Source organism: Cannabis sativa, chromosome X (genome assembly GCF_029168945.1).
Source record: "Cannabis sativa cultivar Pink pepper isolate KNU-18-1 chromosome X, ASM2916894v1, whole genome shotgun sequence".
Taxonomy (NCBI): Eukaryota; Viridiplantae; Streptophyta; class Magnoliopsida; order Rosales; family Cannabaceae; genus Cannabis; species Cannabis sativa.
In genome coordinates, this window is record NC_083610.1 from 47,999,801 (window position 1) to 48,020,915 (window position 21,115).

The following is a 21,115-nucleotide window of genomic DNA, read 5'->3' on the forward strand; positions in this document are numbered from 1 at the left end:
GTCTATTCTACCCACCTCTGCTACCTTTTCTATATATTAATTAACTTAATTAGTATGTATTTATGTATATGCTTCTTTTAATATAATCAATAGTATATGGTTGGAAACTTAGGTTTTGATGGAGAAGGGAATATGCTTAATTATGAGAATTTAAAAAAGTACTATAAGTTTGGAAGAAGGGAACAATATATATGTCAATATAATATATATTTATTTATATATAGGCCGTTGTGAATATAGAGTATAGTGCTATGGTTTTTGTCATTGTATTATAGTTGATGTCTTTTGTGTTATGGGAGATGCACTTATATATTAATTACTACAATATCATAAATATATATAGGCCGGCTATAATTTCATTGTAGTAACATCCAATATAATATTTAGTGCATATATTTTGTAAATAGGTTTCTACAATAACAATACTTTATTAAAATTCAACTTTTGAAAATACATTATTGTTAGAATTTTTAGAAATACAAGTATTAATAGCCAATATACATTAAATCAGAAATAAATTTAAATTAAGTTTGAAGCGGAAGCATTTAGGATGATTATTATCGTACCGCACTTAGGATCACTACTACAAATATCAGAATTCGTGATGGTCCTAAAAATGATTTTTTTCGGGGACCGTCGCTGAAAAAATTAAGTAACTATTTAAAATTGTCTGGAAAAATTTAGTATTCCCGACGGTTTAAAATTGTAGTAAACAAAATAGGCAACATTTTTTAATAAAATATAATTTTTTAATGGACCTTTATAGGCGACGGTTTAAAACCGTCGCCTATAAGGGTCCATTGAAAAATCATCACCTACTTCTTGCCACATTTCCCACGTGCCCACCTACTTTTTTTTTTTTTTTTTTTTTTCTATTTTCCACATGTCCACCTATATCTTCTCACCTATTTCTTCTCTATTTCCCACACCCTAAAACGAAAATTTTAACTCTCCAAAACCCCACCCACGCCTCCGCACAATCGCCCTCCTCTCTCGCCGTCTTCCTCCCTCTCTCGATCTCCATTTCTTCTTGTCTCTCTCGTCCATCGATCTCCATCCACCCCTCCTCCCGTCGGTCTCTCTCTACTCTTCCTCGCATACGTCGGACCACCACCACCTCCCATCTGTCTCCCTCTCTCTCTTTCTCTCTCTCCAAGCTCGGTATAAATACATTTATTTATTTATTTACTTTTTATTTATTATATATATTTATTTTGTTATTGTATAAATTTAATGTGTTTTATATGTATATGCATAAAATCAGAAATAAAAAGATAAATAAAAAATATTTACCTCTTGAAGTCTATCAAGTGCCATTGCCATCTTTTTGTAAGTTGTATCCAAGGAACAGTATTGAACTCATATTTTGATCTTTTAGATTTTCCACCTTACACAAGGATCAATGTAGGTTGATTAGGATATACTAAATAATCAAGTTCTTAATTTTATCTCAACATATGAGCAAAAACTCTTTTTGATGTGAAATGATGTTGTGGCTTTCAACCATTTTAGGTTTATAATAATTTAAGATTATATAATAATAATTAAATAATAACAAAAATTTAATTATAAAATATTTATTTATTTAAATATTAAATAATAATATTTAAATATTTAAATAAATACCTATAATTCATTCTGTTATAAATATTTATTTTGAATTTATATATTTAGTTTAAATTGAATATCTGATAACCGATTGCTGGAATAACTCAACCACTTGAAAATATTTTTAACAACATGGAGACAATATCCCAACCACTTTGAGGAAATATATCAACCATATTAAATATGAATAACTACTTTTTAAATTAAAATTAAATAAATATTTATTTTTTCAAATTAATTAATTAATCCAAAAATAAATTCAGTGGGGCCTATCATTATCCATTGGCGCCTATCACTATGTTATTGCACAGTGAGTAGCGCCACCATTGTCTTAACTAGACAATGGTGATATCTTTGTCTTGACAATACTTTGTCTCCCAATTTTTTTAAATAATAAATTAAAAATAAATTATTTATTACAAAATAAATAAATACTATTTTACTAATTCAAAATAGATTTTTTGAACATTATTATTTAGTGTTATCCATACCCTTGATAGTGTTGCAAAGTGGTGATCTGCAGACCATGGGCTTATAATACCAGGTTCCAATAAATTAGATTATTTATTGAATTTCATCAACCAAATAGTCTTATTTATTAATTCTATGGTTACTCCACTATAAATATGAAATAAAATCTTAGTAATTATAGAATTATATTTACTGAGTTTAATTGCAGTGTCTATTGATATAATTAATACCAGTGATTAGCATTCCTTATTTCGGTTCATAATTAATTTTAGTTAAATTACCATTTTACTCTTCTTATTATTTCTTCATCCTTTAGTATTATTAATTCACTAGTGAAAGTATAATTTAGATCAAATCTAAATTTATGCAAAAAAATTTAGCTTTAGAATTAACGCTTAAATAGAACCAACACTCGATCTGTTAGAAAAGTTAGGATTCCATGATTGTAAATCATGTTCTCAGCCATCCACATTATTAGTTTCACAAAACAGAATTTCTAAAAATCATATTTTCTGAGAAATTTTAACGAGTGAATCAAATAAAATAATAACATGAACAAGAGTTCATGATTACTCAGGATTTAAGTCGATCTACTAATTGATCATCGTTGTGATATGAATTAGGTATTTATAGTAAATGACTTGTTTGATAAAGATAGCTTAATTATATATTAGTCCTTAATATATAATCTTTATCATACACAACATATTCCCTTAGATGTCTTCTTACATCAACAATCTGAGTCGAGATTTCTTGCATCGAATAATAAGTATCGGTGAACTGTACTAGCAACCGTTGATTAAAGATTCTATAACTTTAATATGTAGATGAATATTTTATTCATGACCAGTGATCTTAATTCTCTGTACAATACTAGTCACAATCTCATATATGAATAAAGAATTTTCTGATATTTATATATAAATGATTCAATATAAAATATTAATAATTTAACATTCAAGCATATATCAAATTATTCAACTAATATTTATCATAAATAATGTTCACTATACTTTTAGCTAACGACGTCGAGTCAATTAAAGTGGTGAGAATAATAGATAATAATTTATAATAATGAATAATTAAGCAAATAAGAACATAGAGATTTATAGAGGTTTAACCCTATGATTATTGTAATAGCCTATTCTCCTTTTTGTTGTATTGCTTTGAAGAATTAATAAGATCACAAGGAGCTAGGCCAAGTGAGTTTCTTAAGAATTCTCAAGAAAAGCTTACAATTATTTTACAACATAAGAGCTCTCCTATAAAATATGATCTTTTATCCCTGAACAATTGAATGGCTCCATTATTTATAGGAAAAAAATTACATCAATTTGATTTCTCAAAACAATTAAGAAATAAAAGGGGAAACTTGATTACTTTTCTATTTTACAACAATAATGTGGGGAAATTCCACTGAAATTGGATTCAATTGACAGAAGGAATGTAATTCTAAAGCTTTCGTTCAGCCGCATTGACCCTGGTCGGTGTATGCGATCAAGTGGAAGAATCAAAGTTGGTCGAACCATCCTATTTACCTTGTTTGAATGTTCCAACTTAATCTTCAAATAAATTATTCAGCATAGTTAAATCACTATGGATAACATACCGAGGACCGTACTACCCATCCAGGTCTTAAATGTTATCCACGTGTCATCCCAGATGAATCCCATGTCACCCTGTGTAAAAATTAGAATAACAAATGTCTTTACAGGCATTTCAGGTCATAAACCCTTGCAATCTCCCACTTTCCCTAAAAGAAAGTTAAGCATCTTCCTTAGTCCCTTATTCATTACATGACCCATAAAAGATTTTGCTGTTAGAGTTTTTGTGAATGGATCTGCTAGGTTATGTTTCGACGCAATCTTCAAACTGTCACATCACCTCTTTGTATTATATCTCTGAGTAGATATTACTTCCTCTCAATGTGCTTGCCTATCTTGTGGTTTCTTAGTTTCTTGGAGTTGGCCACCGCTCCACTATTGTCAAAATAAAGTACCAGTGGTTTTTCTACCTCTGGAGCTACTTCCAAGTCAGTGTAGAACTTTTTCAACTAAATTGCATCTTTAGCTGCCTCACAAGCTACTATATATTCAATTTCCATGGTTGAATCTGTAATACTAGTTTGCTTAACGCTTCTCCAAACTACAACTCTACCACCAAGAGTGATACTGATCCCGATGTTGATTTATGACTATCTTTGTCTAATTGAAAATAAGAATCAGTATATCCAGTAGGATTTAACTCTCTAATAAAATAGACAGGCATGCGATCTCTCATACTTTGAAGATACTTGAGATGTGCTTCACAGCTATCCAGTGTTTCAAACCTGGATTTGATTAATAACAGCTAACAATTCCTACTGCATAGCATATGTCAAGTCTTGTACACAACACTGCATACATTAAGCTTGCAATAGCTAATGCATACAGATACTTTCTCGTGTCTTCCATCTCATGCAGAGTCTTTGAATATTGATCCTTGCATAAAGAAATTCTATATTTAGACAGTAACTATCATTTCTTAGAATTCTCTATTGAGAATATTTCTAGCATTTTATCGATATAAGTTGTTTGAGAAAGTGATAATATTCTCCTCTTTCTATCTCTATAGATATAGATGTTGAGAACATAGCTCACTTATCCTAAATCTTTCATTTGAAACTTTTTTCCTAACCACTTCTTCACGTCTGACAACATTTCTACATTGTTTCTAATAAGTAGAATATCATCAACATATAGAACGAGGAATACCACTACATTACCTTTAATGTATTTGTATACATAGGCTTCATCCATATTTTTCTTGATTTAATTGTTTCATTAAAAGTGATATTCCAAGATCTAAAGACCTGCTTTAATCCATAAATAGATTTGAGCAATTCGCGAACATTTTGATCTTCCCCATCTAGCACATACCCTTAGGGTTGGTTTATATAAATAGTTTCATCAAGAGATCCATTTAGAAAAACAGTCTTGGCATTCATCTGTCATATCTCATAATCAAATGTGAATGGAATTAAGCATAGCCGCATGAGAGAAGGTTTCATCATTATCGATGCCTTCTCGTTGTGTGTAGCATTTGCCTACGAGCCTTGCTTTATAAGTCTCAATCTTCCGTTAATATTTTTCTTCTTCTTGTAAATCCATTTACACCCTATAGATTTAACCCCTTCAGGTAGGATTACATACTCCTAGATTTTGTTGGTGCGGATGAAATCTATTTCTTGATCCATGACATTGTTCCACTTGTCTAAGTCAGCCCCCTCATTGGGGAAGATCACACCAAACCACATCTCGAGTTATGCGGCTTCGTTCATAATCTCCCTATCTTCCTGCTACTCCTCCATTCAGCGTTTGTCATTCTCAACAATCTTTGCCACCTCATCCGTGATTATCACAAAAATAGCTTCTCGCACCCTTTCAGGCTTGGAGGTGATCCCTCAAAACTTGGGAGAGTCGATGTTCTTGTGGCGAGAAATCAAGTTGACTTCCTGCAACTTCTTCGTTGTCACCAAATCCCCGACTTTTAGCTATGCCAAAGGCAAGTTAAAGTATATTGACTGATGTTCCTCCAGGAAATGAGTTGATCAGGGACGAGAAATAAAATCTATGACACGAAGATAAAGAGAATTTTGGGTTAGATGCTTTCAAAACCCTGAGATAAGGCCAATGGAAAGCGGAGGGATGACACTTACCAGTTCGATTAAAATCAAGCAGGAGAGTAGGATGCTTCTTTAAAGGAAATCCAAAAGTAAAGAACCAGTACTCCTGGATTTCAGGAGGATTACTCCATGTACTTGTGGGTCTTAAATAGATAATTTTTTATTTTCTTATTGATGTATTATATTGTTGTTATTTTTTAATTGTTTTTAAATACATTGATATTTTTCACTTCTAAGTTGAGGAATACTTCTTTTTTGTATCCATTAATCAAAAATACATTCATATTATATTCCATTAAAATGTACCCACTTTTATGAGTGGGTTGTCCAATATACCTCCACTCTCTACTTAAGTCTAGCAAATAATTTATATTAACCTAAGAAGTATAATGAAGACATCATCTATAAAAGTAACTATATTTTAAGGAATATAAAAATAAAAATAAAAATTAAAACAAACAAAGTTAAATGGATATACAATCTAATTTGGACCACGATGCAAAATGACCCTAAATCTAATAATTAAGTTAATAAATGTCCCTTTTTTTAAAAAATTAACAAAATGTCCATTCAGTTAAAAATTGGATGATAAAATTATAATTATAACCTTGAATAATTAAGTATTTGGCATAATTATTTTGCACAATAGCATATCGTTTTTATGTGCAATAATATATTAAAAAAACTGAAAGGTAGTATATATATATATATATTTTTTTTTTGAAATAACTGAAAGATAGTATATTAGTTTAAGGTTGTAGTATATTATTTTAATGTGCTATGGTATATAATGAACGAAAGACGGAAATTAAAAAATGTGGAATATTAGTTTAAGTTTAAGTTTGAGGTATAGTTATATTTCACTAGGAAATATTGTATTTATGTTCATTAGTATATCATGAAGGAATAAAAAGAAAAAAAAATATGTGGAATATTAAATTGAGTTTTTGGTATATATATATATATATTTTCCACTATACTGGTGGGATATTAATTTTTCACTATAGTATTTATGCTTATGATTGCAGAATATAATTTTTATATGCTATTGTATATCGTGGAAAAAAAAATCATTTAATAGTATATTAGTTTAAGTTTATGGTATATTTATATTAGTCTAAAGTATATCGTTTGTATGTGATATGTATATCGTGAAGGATAGAAAGAAAAAAAAAACTATTAAATATTAATTTAAGTATGAGGTATAGTTATATTTGACTGAGGTATATTGATTTTATGTTCATTGATATTTCATGAAGGAAATAACAAGAAAACAAAACTTGTGGAATATTAAATTAAATTTTTTGTATAATTTTTTTTTACTATGCTGGTGGTATATTAATTTTTGACTATGTTAAATCTGCTTATGATTGTGGTATATAGTTTTTGTATGCTACTGTATATTGTGGTAAACAATTCATTTAATAGTATATTAGTTTAAGTTTGTGATATATGTATATTAGTTTAAGGTATATTGTTTGTATATCATACGATATATTAATAAAATCCTAATTATATGGTTAAATAACATATTAGACAATAACAACAACAGCAAAATCTAAAAGAATAAAACATATAATACCTTTTATATAATAAAAAAAATAGTTGATAAAAATTTAGTAGAGAGGTTTTGATCTATTGTTTTTCATAATTTCTATTAAAAGAATAAAACATATAATACCTTTTATATAATGAAGGGTATTTTAGGTATTAAAAAGTAAAAAAAGATATTTACTTTAGGGAAATGTTATTTACACCCCAAAATTTTCTAAAGGCACCCCATTTTAATAATTTTTATTTTATATAAAATTTATATCTTTAATTGTACTAAATTTTTTTAACTTTTTTTTTCCAATTCATATTCTTAAAAAATATACCTATCAAACAAAAATAAATTATATTTTAAATATTATGAGGAAAAAATTAAAATAAAAAATTATATGAAATTTTCTTAGAAAAAATTAAAACAAAATATACATGAGTTAAAAAAAATTATGAAAATAAAATCAAAATAAGTATTGAAATTAACATGAAATAATGTGAGAATTTTTTTTTAAAAAAATATTAAGAGTAATTTTTAAAAATTATTTAAATTTATATTTTTTTTAATAATGGGGTGTACTTATCATTTTGTGGGGTGTAAATAGAACTCCCCTTACTTTATTATTTTAAAAAAATGATATTAATTATCTATAAAGTTAGAAATAAAGTCATTTATTTGCATTTCTCATCTAATTTCCACCCAAGTAATTCCTAGCTGACCATAGTAATTGGGCTATTAGGCCCATCCATTTGTGTTGGTAGTCGAAATCGAACAGGCCCACGAAGCATTGTACGATAACCCCACAGCAACAAAACCATTTTCTTTTATTTTATTTGTAAGAAATAAAAAAGAAAATAATAATAATTCATAGTTATTACATTTAATAACTAATGTTTTGATCCAAAGAAATGAAATGACTGAAGCTTAGATATTATCGCCATTGCTATTTGTTTTTCTCCTCCTAAAACTCTACCCTCTCCTCTCTCATTCTCTCTCATTCTTTCTCTCTCACTTCAATCTTTTTTCGCAGGCCAAGCCATGACTGCTATTTCCAACTCCTTGATTCTAACAAAGAATCAAGCCCTTCACTTTCCCTCCGGTATTGATTTGTTTTTTGGTTGATAATTAGTACTTTTCTGCGTTTTTTGCAATGTGATTTTTGTTCTTTTGCTTAAGATTATTAGATCAACGCGGAGAAATCAAAGTATATTTAGGATTCAGCTGATTTGAATAAGAAAAATAGTAGCTTGGTGGGAAGTTTTAAATTTTGCAAATCTTTAAGTTGTGGTAAGGGGTAAAGGACAATTTATGGAATTGGTTTGGGATAGAATGTGAATGGCTCAATGGGGATGTTAGGAAGAGTGTCATTAGCTCAAGCCTTCACTTTTCGACTGGTATTGATTTCTTTTTTAATTAATTAATTTATTTTGTTGTTTTTGGATGATAATTAGCATGCTTCTGTGTTATTTTGTAATGTGATTTCCGTTCTTTATTTTTGCCTAGTTAAACTCAACTTAATGTATTGAGTTGAACTCGACAAAAGTAGAATTTTATAATTATCGGATTCAACTGATCTAGAAAATAAAAATAGTAGCTCGGGAGCATAGTTGTATGTATTTTCAAGTTGTGGGTTGGGTATGGAATTGGGAACAGCTCAATGGGGTTGTTTGGAAGAGTGCCATCAGCTGATTCGTAGGTGGGGTTCTTGAAATTTTGAATAGTTCTATTGGTGTAATTGTTATGGCAGGATCTTCTTTGAAGCGATCCAACGAATGTTTGGGAAGTGGAAACTTGTCTTTCAATATCAATCCCAAGCGTGCTGAGAAGCCTCAACTTTCTATTTCCAGAAAGTCCTTGACAGTTCAAGCTGCCTATAGGTATCTATTTCCTTGGTTTTATTTCATTATGGTATGCTGATTTAAAATGCTTCACATGTTACTTGCTTAGCTCGAGTTTCGCAGCTCTGGATTTGTTTGTGTAACAAATAGCTTGCTCTTGCTCACCCCATGTGTTTAATTTCAGGAAATACATGGTTAATTTCAAACTTTTGTTAAGATTTTACTCTCTTTGTGCGTGTGTGTATTTAGAGATAATTTTTCCTGCATATGAAGTTAAGGAATAATGGATCTTCTTTCTTAGTGTACTAATGATTGTGAGAAGTTGCTTGATAGCATGCTTTCATGTGAATTATTATTACTCCTAATGGTGAAGAGATCTCCAATAAAAGCCTTTTCTCCATATCCCACTTGATTTTAAGAAGTGTTTAGGAAAATATTTCTGTTTTCTGGAATTTGAAATTCCCCTGCTGCTTTGTTTGCGCCCCTTTCGCTTCACAAATATGTTTTTACATGGGGTTCTAATGCAAGACTCCTATTTGTCTGATTACAGTGATGGTGGCAGGCCAAGTAGTGCAAGCATCTTTGTTGGTGGCTTTGTTCTGGGAGGAATTATAGTTGGTACACTGGGTTGTGTATATGCACCTCAGGTTGTACCCGTTAACCATTGCCTTGTTTAGTTGAAATGTGATGAAATGTTGTTCTGGGGTAGTGTGAAGAGTAACCACTTTCATTTATAACATATAAAATTTATCTATTACGATTGTAACCATTGTCTTGTTTAGTTGGATATTGGTTGTTGCCTCACATATATGGCTGTCTGCAGTCAAGGAACTTAAATAAGTATTTTAATCTTTGTCCATATTATTTGACAGATCAGTAAAGCCCTGACTGCAACTGACCGAAAGGATTTAATGAGGAAACTGCCCAAATTCATCTATGATGAAGAAAAGGCTTTGGAGGTGAGAAGTTGTTTCTGATCTCTGTTTTCTTGAATGCATTGACATTCTTTCCCGTTCGTAAATGTGCTACATACCTGGTTTATTTTTTGTACTGTTTACAATTACATCATTAGCTGCTTTCACTACACTAGAATTACTCTTTATGGTTCAAATGAGACATTTTTGTTGACTGTTTCTGCCACAAATTATCATGAGGGGTTGTTCTTGAAACACTTCATTGTATATCGTGAACTGTAATATTTTTCAAAACACAAAACAAAATCCATTTCCCCCGTATTATATATTTGTTTTGTCTTTCAAATGATACATATACAATATTGATACCATTTTTGCATGAGTTTTCTTACATGAAATAACATGTTCGTATTTTACTTGCAGAAAACTCGTAAAGTACTGGCTGAGAAGATCGCACAACTCAACTCTGCCATAGATGATGTTTCTTCTCAGCTCCGATCAGAAGACGGCCCTAATGGAGTAGCTGTGAGCTCGGACGAAATTGAAGCCACCATATAAGACTGATCTCGGTTGCAATATAGAACCCAGTTTTATATGAAATAATATTTGAACTTCTCGCAAAGTAGTGTGCCATGTGCTCATGAATCATTATAAATTATCATTTCGAAGTATTAGCCCTTAGCTTGGGAATATAGATTTTGTGTTGTTCGAACATGTTGGGTCTCAGAATTGCTAATATTTGAACGGTGTACTCACTTTTCTTGCTATTTTCTTTTTTTTGTGCATATTACCAAATGAATGAACTGGAGATGGACTTTCCTCTTCCTGCCATGAATAAGAAAACTCAATCTTTCTGATACCCCAAATTGGTGGCAAGATTGTACTTTTAAATGCTGTAAATTGCAGGCTCAATTATGCTGATAAGGTTAAAATAAAATAACTAATCATAATTTTTTATTAATTGAAGTAACAAGTCCTACATCCTTAACTTAAAATTCAGGCTCTCAATGCCTTGGTTTTAAAATCAAAGATAAAAACCAAAGCCTTTTCCACCATCCACCATGATTTATTTTCAGCCATAAATCTTTCAAAACAAGAAAATCTCATTCGGATGGATAAAGGAGCCTTTCCTTCTTGCTCAATGGACTTTGCAAGTTGAGCAACCAGACACCTACATTTTAACATAATTCTAGCCACAATGAGCTTTTGTTATTGAAAAGAGTATTGCTAAGGAGTACCCAATAGTATCCAACACCACTTGATGTGACATGCTGGCCGCTGTTAGTGTAATTCAATATCGGATTCGATATTAATTTTCACCAATAATATAAAGGATGTTAGACAACATAAGGTGCCAAATACCAATCCTTTATTGAAAGACAAGCATAAAAGATTAGAGGGTAATCTAGTAAAAGACAAAAAAGGAGAGGGTGAATGATCTGAGGTTCATATTATTTTATGACCTTATCTTATAAATCATCTTGATTCATTTTCTCCACACATTCGTCCAATACATTGACACCATAATTTGTAATCAGACATTTAATATATGAAGAAAAAATAAAAATAAACCATAACACATTAGAAAGCTCCTCATAATAACTATAAAAACGAATTCAACTACATAAAGAGAAGAGTTAGTAGTAAGCTAGCTCTTCTAGTTTTTGAAGCCATGGCATCCCATGCAGCTCTTGCTTCTTCAAGAATCCCAGCCAACACTAGTAGGCTACCCTCCAAGTCTTCCCACTCTTTCCCCACTCAATGCTTCTCTAAGGTATATTTGTATATTCTCTCTAAGTTCTCCATCTCACGTTAACTAACTTGATCCCAGGACCGACTCTGAATAATAGTGAGCCTAAAAAATTCTTTTTGTGTTTTATATCTAAAGCAAAGTGAGTATTATTAGGTTTCTTTTCAAAAAAATTTACGCAAAAAAATATATTACGTAAAAAATTTGGACCGTGAGTTTGGGTGAGTCCTACACACGGGCTTAGCCTGCCTTAATCTATAGGACTGGGCCTGATCCATAGAAGTGTACTGTAGTAGTAACAATATAATCATGTAGTATGATTTCCATAATTTGTTTGGCTGTGCAGAAACTTGAAGTAGCTGAATTTTCTGGGCTAAGATCCAGTTCTTGTATGACTTTTTCCAAGAATGGCAGAGAGACTTCTTTCTTTGATGTCGTGGCTGCTCAACTCACTCCCATGGTCTGTATTCTTTCATATATAATTCCTCATACATATATATTTTTGGTTGTATAACAACAGTTGAAAGATATCCCCTTTTCAGACATGTGGATCAGCCCCTGTCAAAGGACAAACCGTGGCCAAATTGAAGGTAGCAATCAATGGATTTGGACGCATTGGGAGAAACTTCCTCCGGTGTTGGCACGGCCGCAAAGACTCACCCCTTGATGTCATTGTCGTCAACGACAGCGGCGGTGTTAGGAATGTAAGTAAAGTAAATTAAAACCAACCAATTATGTCATTTGATTAATTGAGTCTGATCTGATGATTCAATGTTACACATTTTTAGGCATCCCACTTGCTTAAATATGATTCTATGCTTGGTACCTTCAAAGCTGATGTGAAAATTGTGGATGATTCAACCATCAGTGTTGATGGTAAGAACATTATGGTTGTCTCAAACAGAGACCCCCTCAAGCTCCCATGGGCTGAGCTTGGCATTGACATTGTTATTGAGGTACAATATCAGTTTTGTAACATGTCTTTTTCCTTTTGTGTGTGTGTGTGTTGTTTGCTTTAACATTGTTGAGATTATTTGGAACCAAACCATAGGGAACAGGTGTGTTTGTGGATGGACCTGGAGCTGGGAAACACATTCAAGCTGGTGCTAAGAAAGTTATCATCACAGCTCCAGCCAAAGGTGCTGATATTCCAACTTATGTGATGGGAGTAAATGAACAAGACTATTCTGACGAGGTTGCCAACATAATCAGGTTAGTACTATTAATACATCTTTCAACAATAGTAAGGGAAAAAAGAAGTACTATGTTAAATTTGAAATGCTGCTTCCTTTTTGGTGCAGCAACGCTTCTTGTACAACAAACTGCTTGGCTCCTTTTGTGAAGGTGTTGGATGAGGAATTTGGTAAGTGGTCATCTAGTTGTGGCATGAATTAAATTGAATTGAATTCATCATGATTTGATGGCAAATTTTATGTTGGAATGTATGCAGGTATTGTGAAGGGTACCATGACAACTACTCACTCTTACACAGGGGATCAGGTAAGAGAAGAAGCATATAATTATGTTATGTTATGTTATGTAGGGGCATATAATTATATTTTAGATTATGTTAGATTTTACCATCCCATTTAATTCAATTAATTTCACTCATCCAATCAATCCAATATCCATTGGTTCCATCTATTGAATGTATTTCATATATAATTATTGGTTTAATTTGAGTTTTCCCAATATTTTAAACTAAGTATATTTTGAATCGGTGATCGAATCCGTCCAGTGTTTTAAGTCATATTAGATTAGATTAGATGGATCCAATCTAAGAAAAAAGAGTAAAAGTTTGATGTTAATTTCATATGTATATAAATATTTTACGTATAACAATATAAAATTTAATTACTCATTCAAACTAAATGAAAATATTAATTAGTTCGATTGGATATTGGATGTATTGGGTTTTTGGATACCTCCTCCAACATCTGACCCGATCCAATTGAATATTAAAAAATAACATTCAATTCGATCCGATTATAATTGGACATTTAATATTTGACGGTCAATTATAATTAAATCTGTTGGTTGTTATTTGACGGTCGATTATAATGTTATGTTATGTTGTGTTGTGTTGTGTTATGTTTTTAATTAATTTGTTGTGGCAGAGGCTTTTGGATGCATCACACAGAGACTTGAGGAGAGCAAGAGCAGCAGCACTAAACATTGTGCCAACAAGCACAGGAGCAGCTAAGGCGGTGTCCTTGGTGCTGCCCCAGCTGAAAGGGAAGCTGAATGGGATCGCGCTACGTGTTCCAACACCGAACGTATCGGTGGTGGACCTTGTCATCAACGTCGAAAAGAAGGGTATCTCCGCCGAAGATGTCAACGCAGCCTTCAGGAAGGCTGCCGAGGGCCCTCTGAAGGGCATTTTGGATGTTTGCGATGTCCCTCTCGTCTCTGTTGACTTCCGTTGCTCAGATGTCTCTTCCACCATTGACTCTTCCTTGACTATGGTCATGGGTGATGACATGGTCAAGGTGGTTGCCTGGTACGACAATGAATGGGGTTACAGGTCAGTCTCATACCACCCTTACTTTAATTACTTTTTCCATTTAATTAATTAAACTCATTAAATTACTTATAATTATGTATTAATTTCAGCCAAAGGGTGGTTGATTTGGCTCACTTGGTGGCTGCCAAGTGGGCGAGTACCTCAGAAGGTGGTAGTGGAGACCCATTGGAAGATTTCTGCAAGACAAACCCTGCTGATGAAGAGTGCAAAGTATATGAAGCTTAAGTCTCTATATAAATATATATTAATGGATTTCTTTTTTTTTTTTTAAATTGGATTGGATTTGAGAGAAAAGCTTCAAAATTAGTGTGATAATTTCTCAATCAATGTAATGGAATCTTTTGTCCAAATAAATTATGTCAATCAACTATATAATGGAAAATTGCAACTACTTTAAAAAGTAATTAAGATGTCTTGTATTGACATTGATAATTCTTTTACCCGGTGATTTAGTAATCTATATAGTCAAATTTAAATTCAAGGTATAATTGATACGACTAAACTGTCATCAATTATATGATTTTTAAATCAAATTTAATGACTTAATTATAAAAATTGAGGATAATTTAGTTATAATAAAAATTTATTGGTTAAATTTAAATTCAAGGTATAGTATAACTTCAAATTATATGGCATTAGATAAGTATGATTAAGAATATAGGATACTGAGTATGTAATTTAATAAAAAAAATAGTACCAAATGTTTATTTACCCAATCCAATTCTCATATTTTTTTATCGTAATACAATAACAATAAATGATACTAGTAATGACATTTAGCGTTGTTAGAATCCAATTTAATTTGTCAATAAAGACATTTGACGATGCTAGAACCTAATTTATTTAGTCAATAAACGCATTTGACGTTGCTAAAACTTTAATATTTTATTACAAAAGTTCTAGTGATGTCATTTGATGTGGCTACAACTTAATTTTTCATCACCAAAAGTTCTAGTGATGATATTTGATGTCACTTGACCAATTTTTCATCGCCAAAAGTTCAAGGGACGACATTACTAGAACCCAATTTTTCGTTGCCAAAAGTTCAAGGGACAATGTCTAACATTGGTAGAACCCTTTTTTTTGTCGCCAAAAGTTCAAGGGAACATTTAACATTGCTAGAACCCAATTTTTCGTCGTTAAAAGTTCCAGTGACAACAATGGTGATTAGAACATATTTTCTAAATAATACACATACACAATATTAATAACAACATTATAAGTAGTTGCTAGAAATCCTCCAAAATTTGAATATCTATAAACTTTTATTGACGACTTGAATCACTTTCAGTAATGCGTAATTATTTTTTTTTTCTTTCCATTATATATTTATTATTATAAATAGGGGCTGCTCTCTTATAATAAAAGGAAAAATATACACAATACACTTACAAATTATTATTTTTTATTTTTTTTTTTGTATTTTTACGATTTTTTTTACAAACATTTTCTTTTGTTTATATTTTTACGAATTTTCTTTTTTTACAAGTTTTAACTTGTTTTTTGTTAACGAAAAATGTTATTTTGTGTAGCAACAAACAATATTGTTTTAAAACAATGAAAAAACAACACTCTGAATTGTTGTAAAAAAAATTATGTTACTTTCTCGTAGCAACAACGTCAAAATAATATTTTTTCAAAAACAACAAAAAAAACACACCTTATTTTTGTAAAAAAAAAAACAGTGAATCCGTAATAATGTAAAAGTTGTCATTTTTGTATATTTATGAAATAATCCCCAATAAAGATTAATACAATTAATTTATAAAAAAATTTATAGCAATTAATTTATAGCTTAAAATTTCATTTTTATTACATTTCACATTTTTTTCATTTACTAACCCGAAATAAAAATATAAGTCAATTTGTAAAACTATTTTTTAATATGAATTCCATGTAACAAATTAATTAAATATAATGAGTAATAATAAATGTGCATAAATAAATACACAAAAATATTATGCCTAGTAATATAATAGTAATTTTTTAAATAGTAGGTGCCAGAGTACTCCCAATAATTTTTTTACTTTATTCTTTAAAATATATCACTAAAATCTAATTTCCTCTATTTTACATTAAAATTTTACAACACAATATAGAATAATTACTCTGTTTTTTCTCTAAATCATTTAATATAATATCTTTTAATATATTTATTCATTTCATATATTTTATTTAACTTTCAATTATAGCGCAATACCTTTTAGCGCCAGTTTGGCATAGTTTTTAGAGAAGCTAAAAGCTGCTTCTCCAAAAAAAAAAAAAAAAAAAAAGCTGTGACAAAAAAGTATTTAGTAAGCAGTTAAAAATCAACTTATTGAAGAATTTATGGAAAAGGTACAACTGGTAAAACCCAACTTTTAGAAAAAACTATTTTGATTAAAAGGCTATAATAAATTATTTTTTACTAAAAATTTATTTAATTATTTATTATATATTACAAAAAATAAAAATATTTTTTTTGAGAAAATAATATTTAAATTTCTAATTTTTTATTTTTTTTTAAAAATATTTTATATTTATATTTATATTTTTGAACAAACAATATCAACCTAAGTTTCTTATAAACTACAATTTTCTTTTATAATTGATAAAAATATAATTTAATAATATTAAAAATTATTTTTATCGAATACATAGAAATTTATACTATAGAAAAAATAATTGAAAATATATAGAAAATAAAAATTTTATATAACATTTTTTTTTATATATATATTTGTGATTTTAATGAAATAGATTAAAATATTATTATTATTATAATAGAATCTTAATAACTCTCAACACTTTAAAATTTATAATTTACCAAACACTCAGCTCAATTTTTTTCTATAGTTTTACTACAACTGTTTTTTCTTACAGCACAACTACAATTACTTTTCTTCACAGTACAACTAAGCCAAATTGACCCTTAGTATTTACAATATCAAGTCATATATAATACCATATAGTTGTATCATAACCTTTTTGACAAAATTATGTTATAGTTTTAAATAAATTAATTACAATTCATAAAGTAAACTAAACTATAAATTAATTGGGAAAGTAAGAAATTTTAAATTTCTCAAAAAGCACATTAACATTACTTTTTTCCAATTCAAAATATAACCCTAGCCTAAATATATTTATATATATATATATATATATATATATATTTATAGTAAAATGTAAAATACAAGTGCTTAAGATTAACTATATATTTCCCATAAATGTTCGACAAGATCCGATTGATGTTGAAAAATGAAATTCTTGATCTCGAATGTTAAGGTGACCCTCAAGAGAGTTTCTTCGAATGAATATATGATGAGGAATAAAAGTTAGGGCTGAACATTTTGAACGGGTTTGACCCGAACCCGAGCAACCCGCCCGAACCCGAACTAGTGAACCCGCAAAAAAATTTTTTAAAAAAAGTTTCGGGCGGGTTGGGTTCAACCCGGTACCCTTCGGGTGGGTTGGCGGGTTGAGATTTTAGGGGTACCGGGTTTCGGGTTGAACATGAACCCGCCCGCCAACCCGGTTTATAAATATATTATATATATTTCTTTTATTACTCTTTATATATATATATATATATATATGTAATATGGACTTTAGATTTTTATGGACTATGAATATTGGATATGAATGTATTTTGAAATATTTTAGTTTTCACTTTTATCATGATTCATGAACATGAATATGATGTTTGATTTGAATCTTTGATAAATAGGTTGTTTGTTTGTTGGTTGGATTGATTATGTATTTTTTTCTTCAATAATAGATACTATGAACAAATTGTTATATTATATATGCTTAATTTAATAAATAAAAAAATAAAAAAAATAATTATTTGAATAAAAAATTAATTTTTTTTAAAGAGTTGACCAAGTTGACTGAGTTGACCGGGTCAACCCGCCAACCCGCTAAACCCGACCAACCGAAACCCGCCAACCCGTGACCCGCCAACCCGCCAACCCGCCAACCCATGCCCTATTCGGGTCCGGGTTCGATTTCAATTTTTTGAACCCGAAACCCGTGAACCCGAAACCTGCCAACCCGAAACCCGGTAAACCCACCCGATGTTCAGCCCTAATAAAAGTACGACGCGATGTTGAACCTCTTCCATTACCTAAACGTTGATTTTTAATAACACGAGCTAAAAGTAAATCATTCTCCTGGTTACCGATGAAAACGTTCATAAACGTACTTGAATTGATTGAGCATGCTTTCAGCTCTCTTGTCCAACGTTTTTATCCTATTAAACACCAATTAAAGTGCTAGTAACAGCCATGTGGTGAAGAGACTTTGGTTTTCATGTGTGATCCTCAAAACACTATAAATAGAGGTCTTGGGTTCACTTTGGGAGAGAACAAGTTTCTATCAAGAGAACACATTGCTAGAAACACTATATGCTTGATAAATCCAGAAAGCTATTTTCATTCTTTTCTTTTCCCTAAGTGCTTGTGGTAGGGGGAAATAAGCTTTTGGACAAATATTTAAAACCTTGTTCAAATTTGGTGATTCCCTTATTATACACTTGTGGTTGGTGTTGAGATTGCTCTCACATCTCTTATATATATGTTATTTATATATTGTGTTTTATGTGTAGCTTATTTCTTTGAGTTGTAATTTTTCTCTTCATCTCTATATTCTCTATTTTATGTGTATATTTTGTTTAGTGTTGTAACTTATTTAATCCGTGATTTTATCCTTTGTATTATTTATCATAGAGGTTGTAATCTTGTTGGTTTGGTATTTCTATTAGAACACAATAATTTCCAACAGTCAAAAACTTATCTTTTCCTACCTTGCTTCAATGAAAGGTGAGAAATCAACATGTGGTAATACAAGGGTAAGAATTGTGATATTTTGTGATTTATTATTTTTTAATAGTAGAATATATATTAACATATTTTCTTATGTTGAGATATGAATTTTTTATGTTATTATATATGAGATATATATATGAGTTATATATATCAGTGTGTATATCATATTAATATAGTAATATATAATATGATATTTGGATATGTTACATGTTGATATGTATATGTGTGAGATATACATAATACATGACATATATATAAGTTATATATATTATATATATATTAAACATATAATAATATATATTTATGATGAAAATATTTATGTATGTGATACATATAATATATAATATGGAGATGATATATATTATGATGAGTATATGTTATATATATGCGAGATATGTAACATGTACAGTTGTGATGTATATTAATATTATGTCTATATATGTTATGTATGAGATGATAGTAACATACATAATATATTAATAATTAGCATTAAATTTTGGGAGATAATTTTATGCATGAGAGTTATATATATGATTGGTATATGATAATATATGAGTAACTAATTGTATATAATAATAATAATAATAATAATAATAATAATAATAATAATAATAATAATAATAATAATGGAAAAGATATATTCATCAATTTTTGAATGGAGTTTGGAATTATTTTTCCATTAGTGATTTTATCTCATTTTATGAGATGAGAAAATGAACTATGAGAGTTACTCTTTTTTGGATTTATCTTGCCAAAGAGTAAATAGATCAAAGTGGATCTAAACTTGTAAAATGAGTCATAATTGGAAGAGCAATTTTAGACTCAAATCAAAGTGAATCATGGTGGATTCAAAAATTGTGAAAAGATAACAAAATTGGAGAAGCAATTTTGAATCTTAAATAATCAAAATAGTGAACAAAATTGATGAGAATTTTTTCAACTTTGGTATAATTAAAGGCTAATCTCAATGAGAAGATAACCTTAAAATTATGAGAACAAATAATCACATTATTTTTTAAGTGGTGTTGTGAGTTTGATATTTTAGTTTTATTGAGAAAACTAAAAGTATCAAATGATATTTTTTCAAAGTGACCTTAAAGAGTCATTTCAAGAGAAAAATACACAAAAGTGGTATTTTATATACACTTTGTGGTAGAAATATGGGGGTGAGCCACAAACTTAATCAAAATGTGATGAGACATTATTGATTAGTTTATTTGATTTAAAACTCAAATTCTAAATCAATTTTGGTTATGTGCATATGCGAAAATTTTGACATATTTTGGTATCAAATTTTAGTGAAAATAATTTCAAGAAAGAAATTAAAGAGAAATTATAGAGACAAAGATGCCTTCTATATTTTAAAATGAAGATATTATCTTGATAGTGAAATATGAGAAAGTGTGAGGGTGAAATCTAATATTTATCAAGCAATTTGGTTAGAGAATGGATGGTATGTGAAATTTAGGCATGCTTGGTGCCTAAAACTTGAGTATAACTTAGACATGTTTGGTGTCTAAAGTTAGTGTATAAATTTTGATATGCTTGGTATCAAAATGTGTGAGAAATTAAGTAAGTGTGAAAATTAATCTTCTATGTAAATTTTCAAAGCTTAAGTATACTTAAGGAGAAAAGTGACCATGTAACAATAGACACTAATTTTGGCTAGCAAGATTCGCTTGGAATCGAAAAGTGTGTGGTTATAACAAATCGCTTAATCTCCGTACAAGATTAAAGCATGAAATTTCGAGGGATGGGACCTAAACTCCCTTAGAGTTTTACTCATTGATGGTAACCTATCTTAACACTAGTAAAAATCTAGTCTTAAGTTCAATAGGTAATAACAAGTCAATAGAGTGAAAAAGTAGTACTCAACTTGTCCCATATATGAAAGAGTACTAATGGTAAAATTTAGAGGGTTAAAACCGAAAGGTTTTTTAATAGAATGATGTGTCTAAAGAGAAGTTGTGAGACACTAATTTCTATCTATATGGA

The 21,115-nt window shown here is 29.9% G+C and overlaps 2 protein-coding genes across 2 annotated transcripts; both read left to right on the forward strand.

Annotated features, from left to right (window-relative positions):
- Nucleotides 1–8,124: 8,124 nt before the first annotated feature.
- Nucleotides 8,125–10,897, forward strand: LOC115721190 (uncharacterized). Its single transcript, XM_030650447.2, has 5 exons — nucleotides 8,125–8,385; nucleotides 9,034–9,163; nucleotides 9,675–9,771; nucleotides 9,997–10,083; nucleotides 10,462–10,897. Exons 1-5 carry the CDS (start codon nucleotides 8,325–8,327, stop codon nucleotides 10,594–10,596), a joined length of 510 nt encoding a protein of 169 aa, XP_030506307.1. The 5' UTR covers nucleotides 8,125–8,324; the 3' UTR covers nucleotides 10,597–10,897.
- A 529-nt stretch (nucleotides 10,898–11,426) lies between these two features.
- LOC133032680 (glyceraldehyde-3-phosphate dehydrogenase B, chloroplastic) lies at nucleotides 11,427–14,716 on the forward strand. The gene is made up of 9 exons (XM_061106812.1): nucleotides 11,427–11,812; nucleotides 12,135–12,248; nucleotides 12,331–12,492; nucleotides 12,577–12,744; nucleotides 12,840–13,000; nucleotides 13,090–13,151; nucleotides 13,239–13,288; nucleotides 13,906–14,312; nucleotides 14,402–14,716. The coding sequence occupies exons 1-9, from the start codon at nucleotides 11,711–11,713 to the stop codon at nucleotides 14,535–14,537; spliced, it is 1,362 nt and encodes a 453-aa protein (XP_060962795.1). The 5' UTR covers nucleotides 11,427–11,710; the 3' UTR covers nucleotides 14,538–14,716.
- The last annotated feature ends 6,399 nt before the right edge of the window (nucleotides 14,717–21,115 follow it).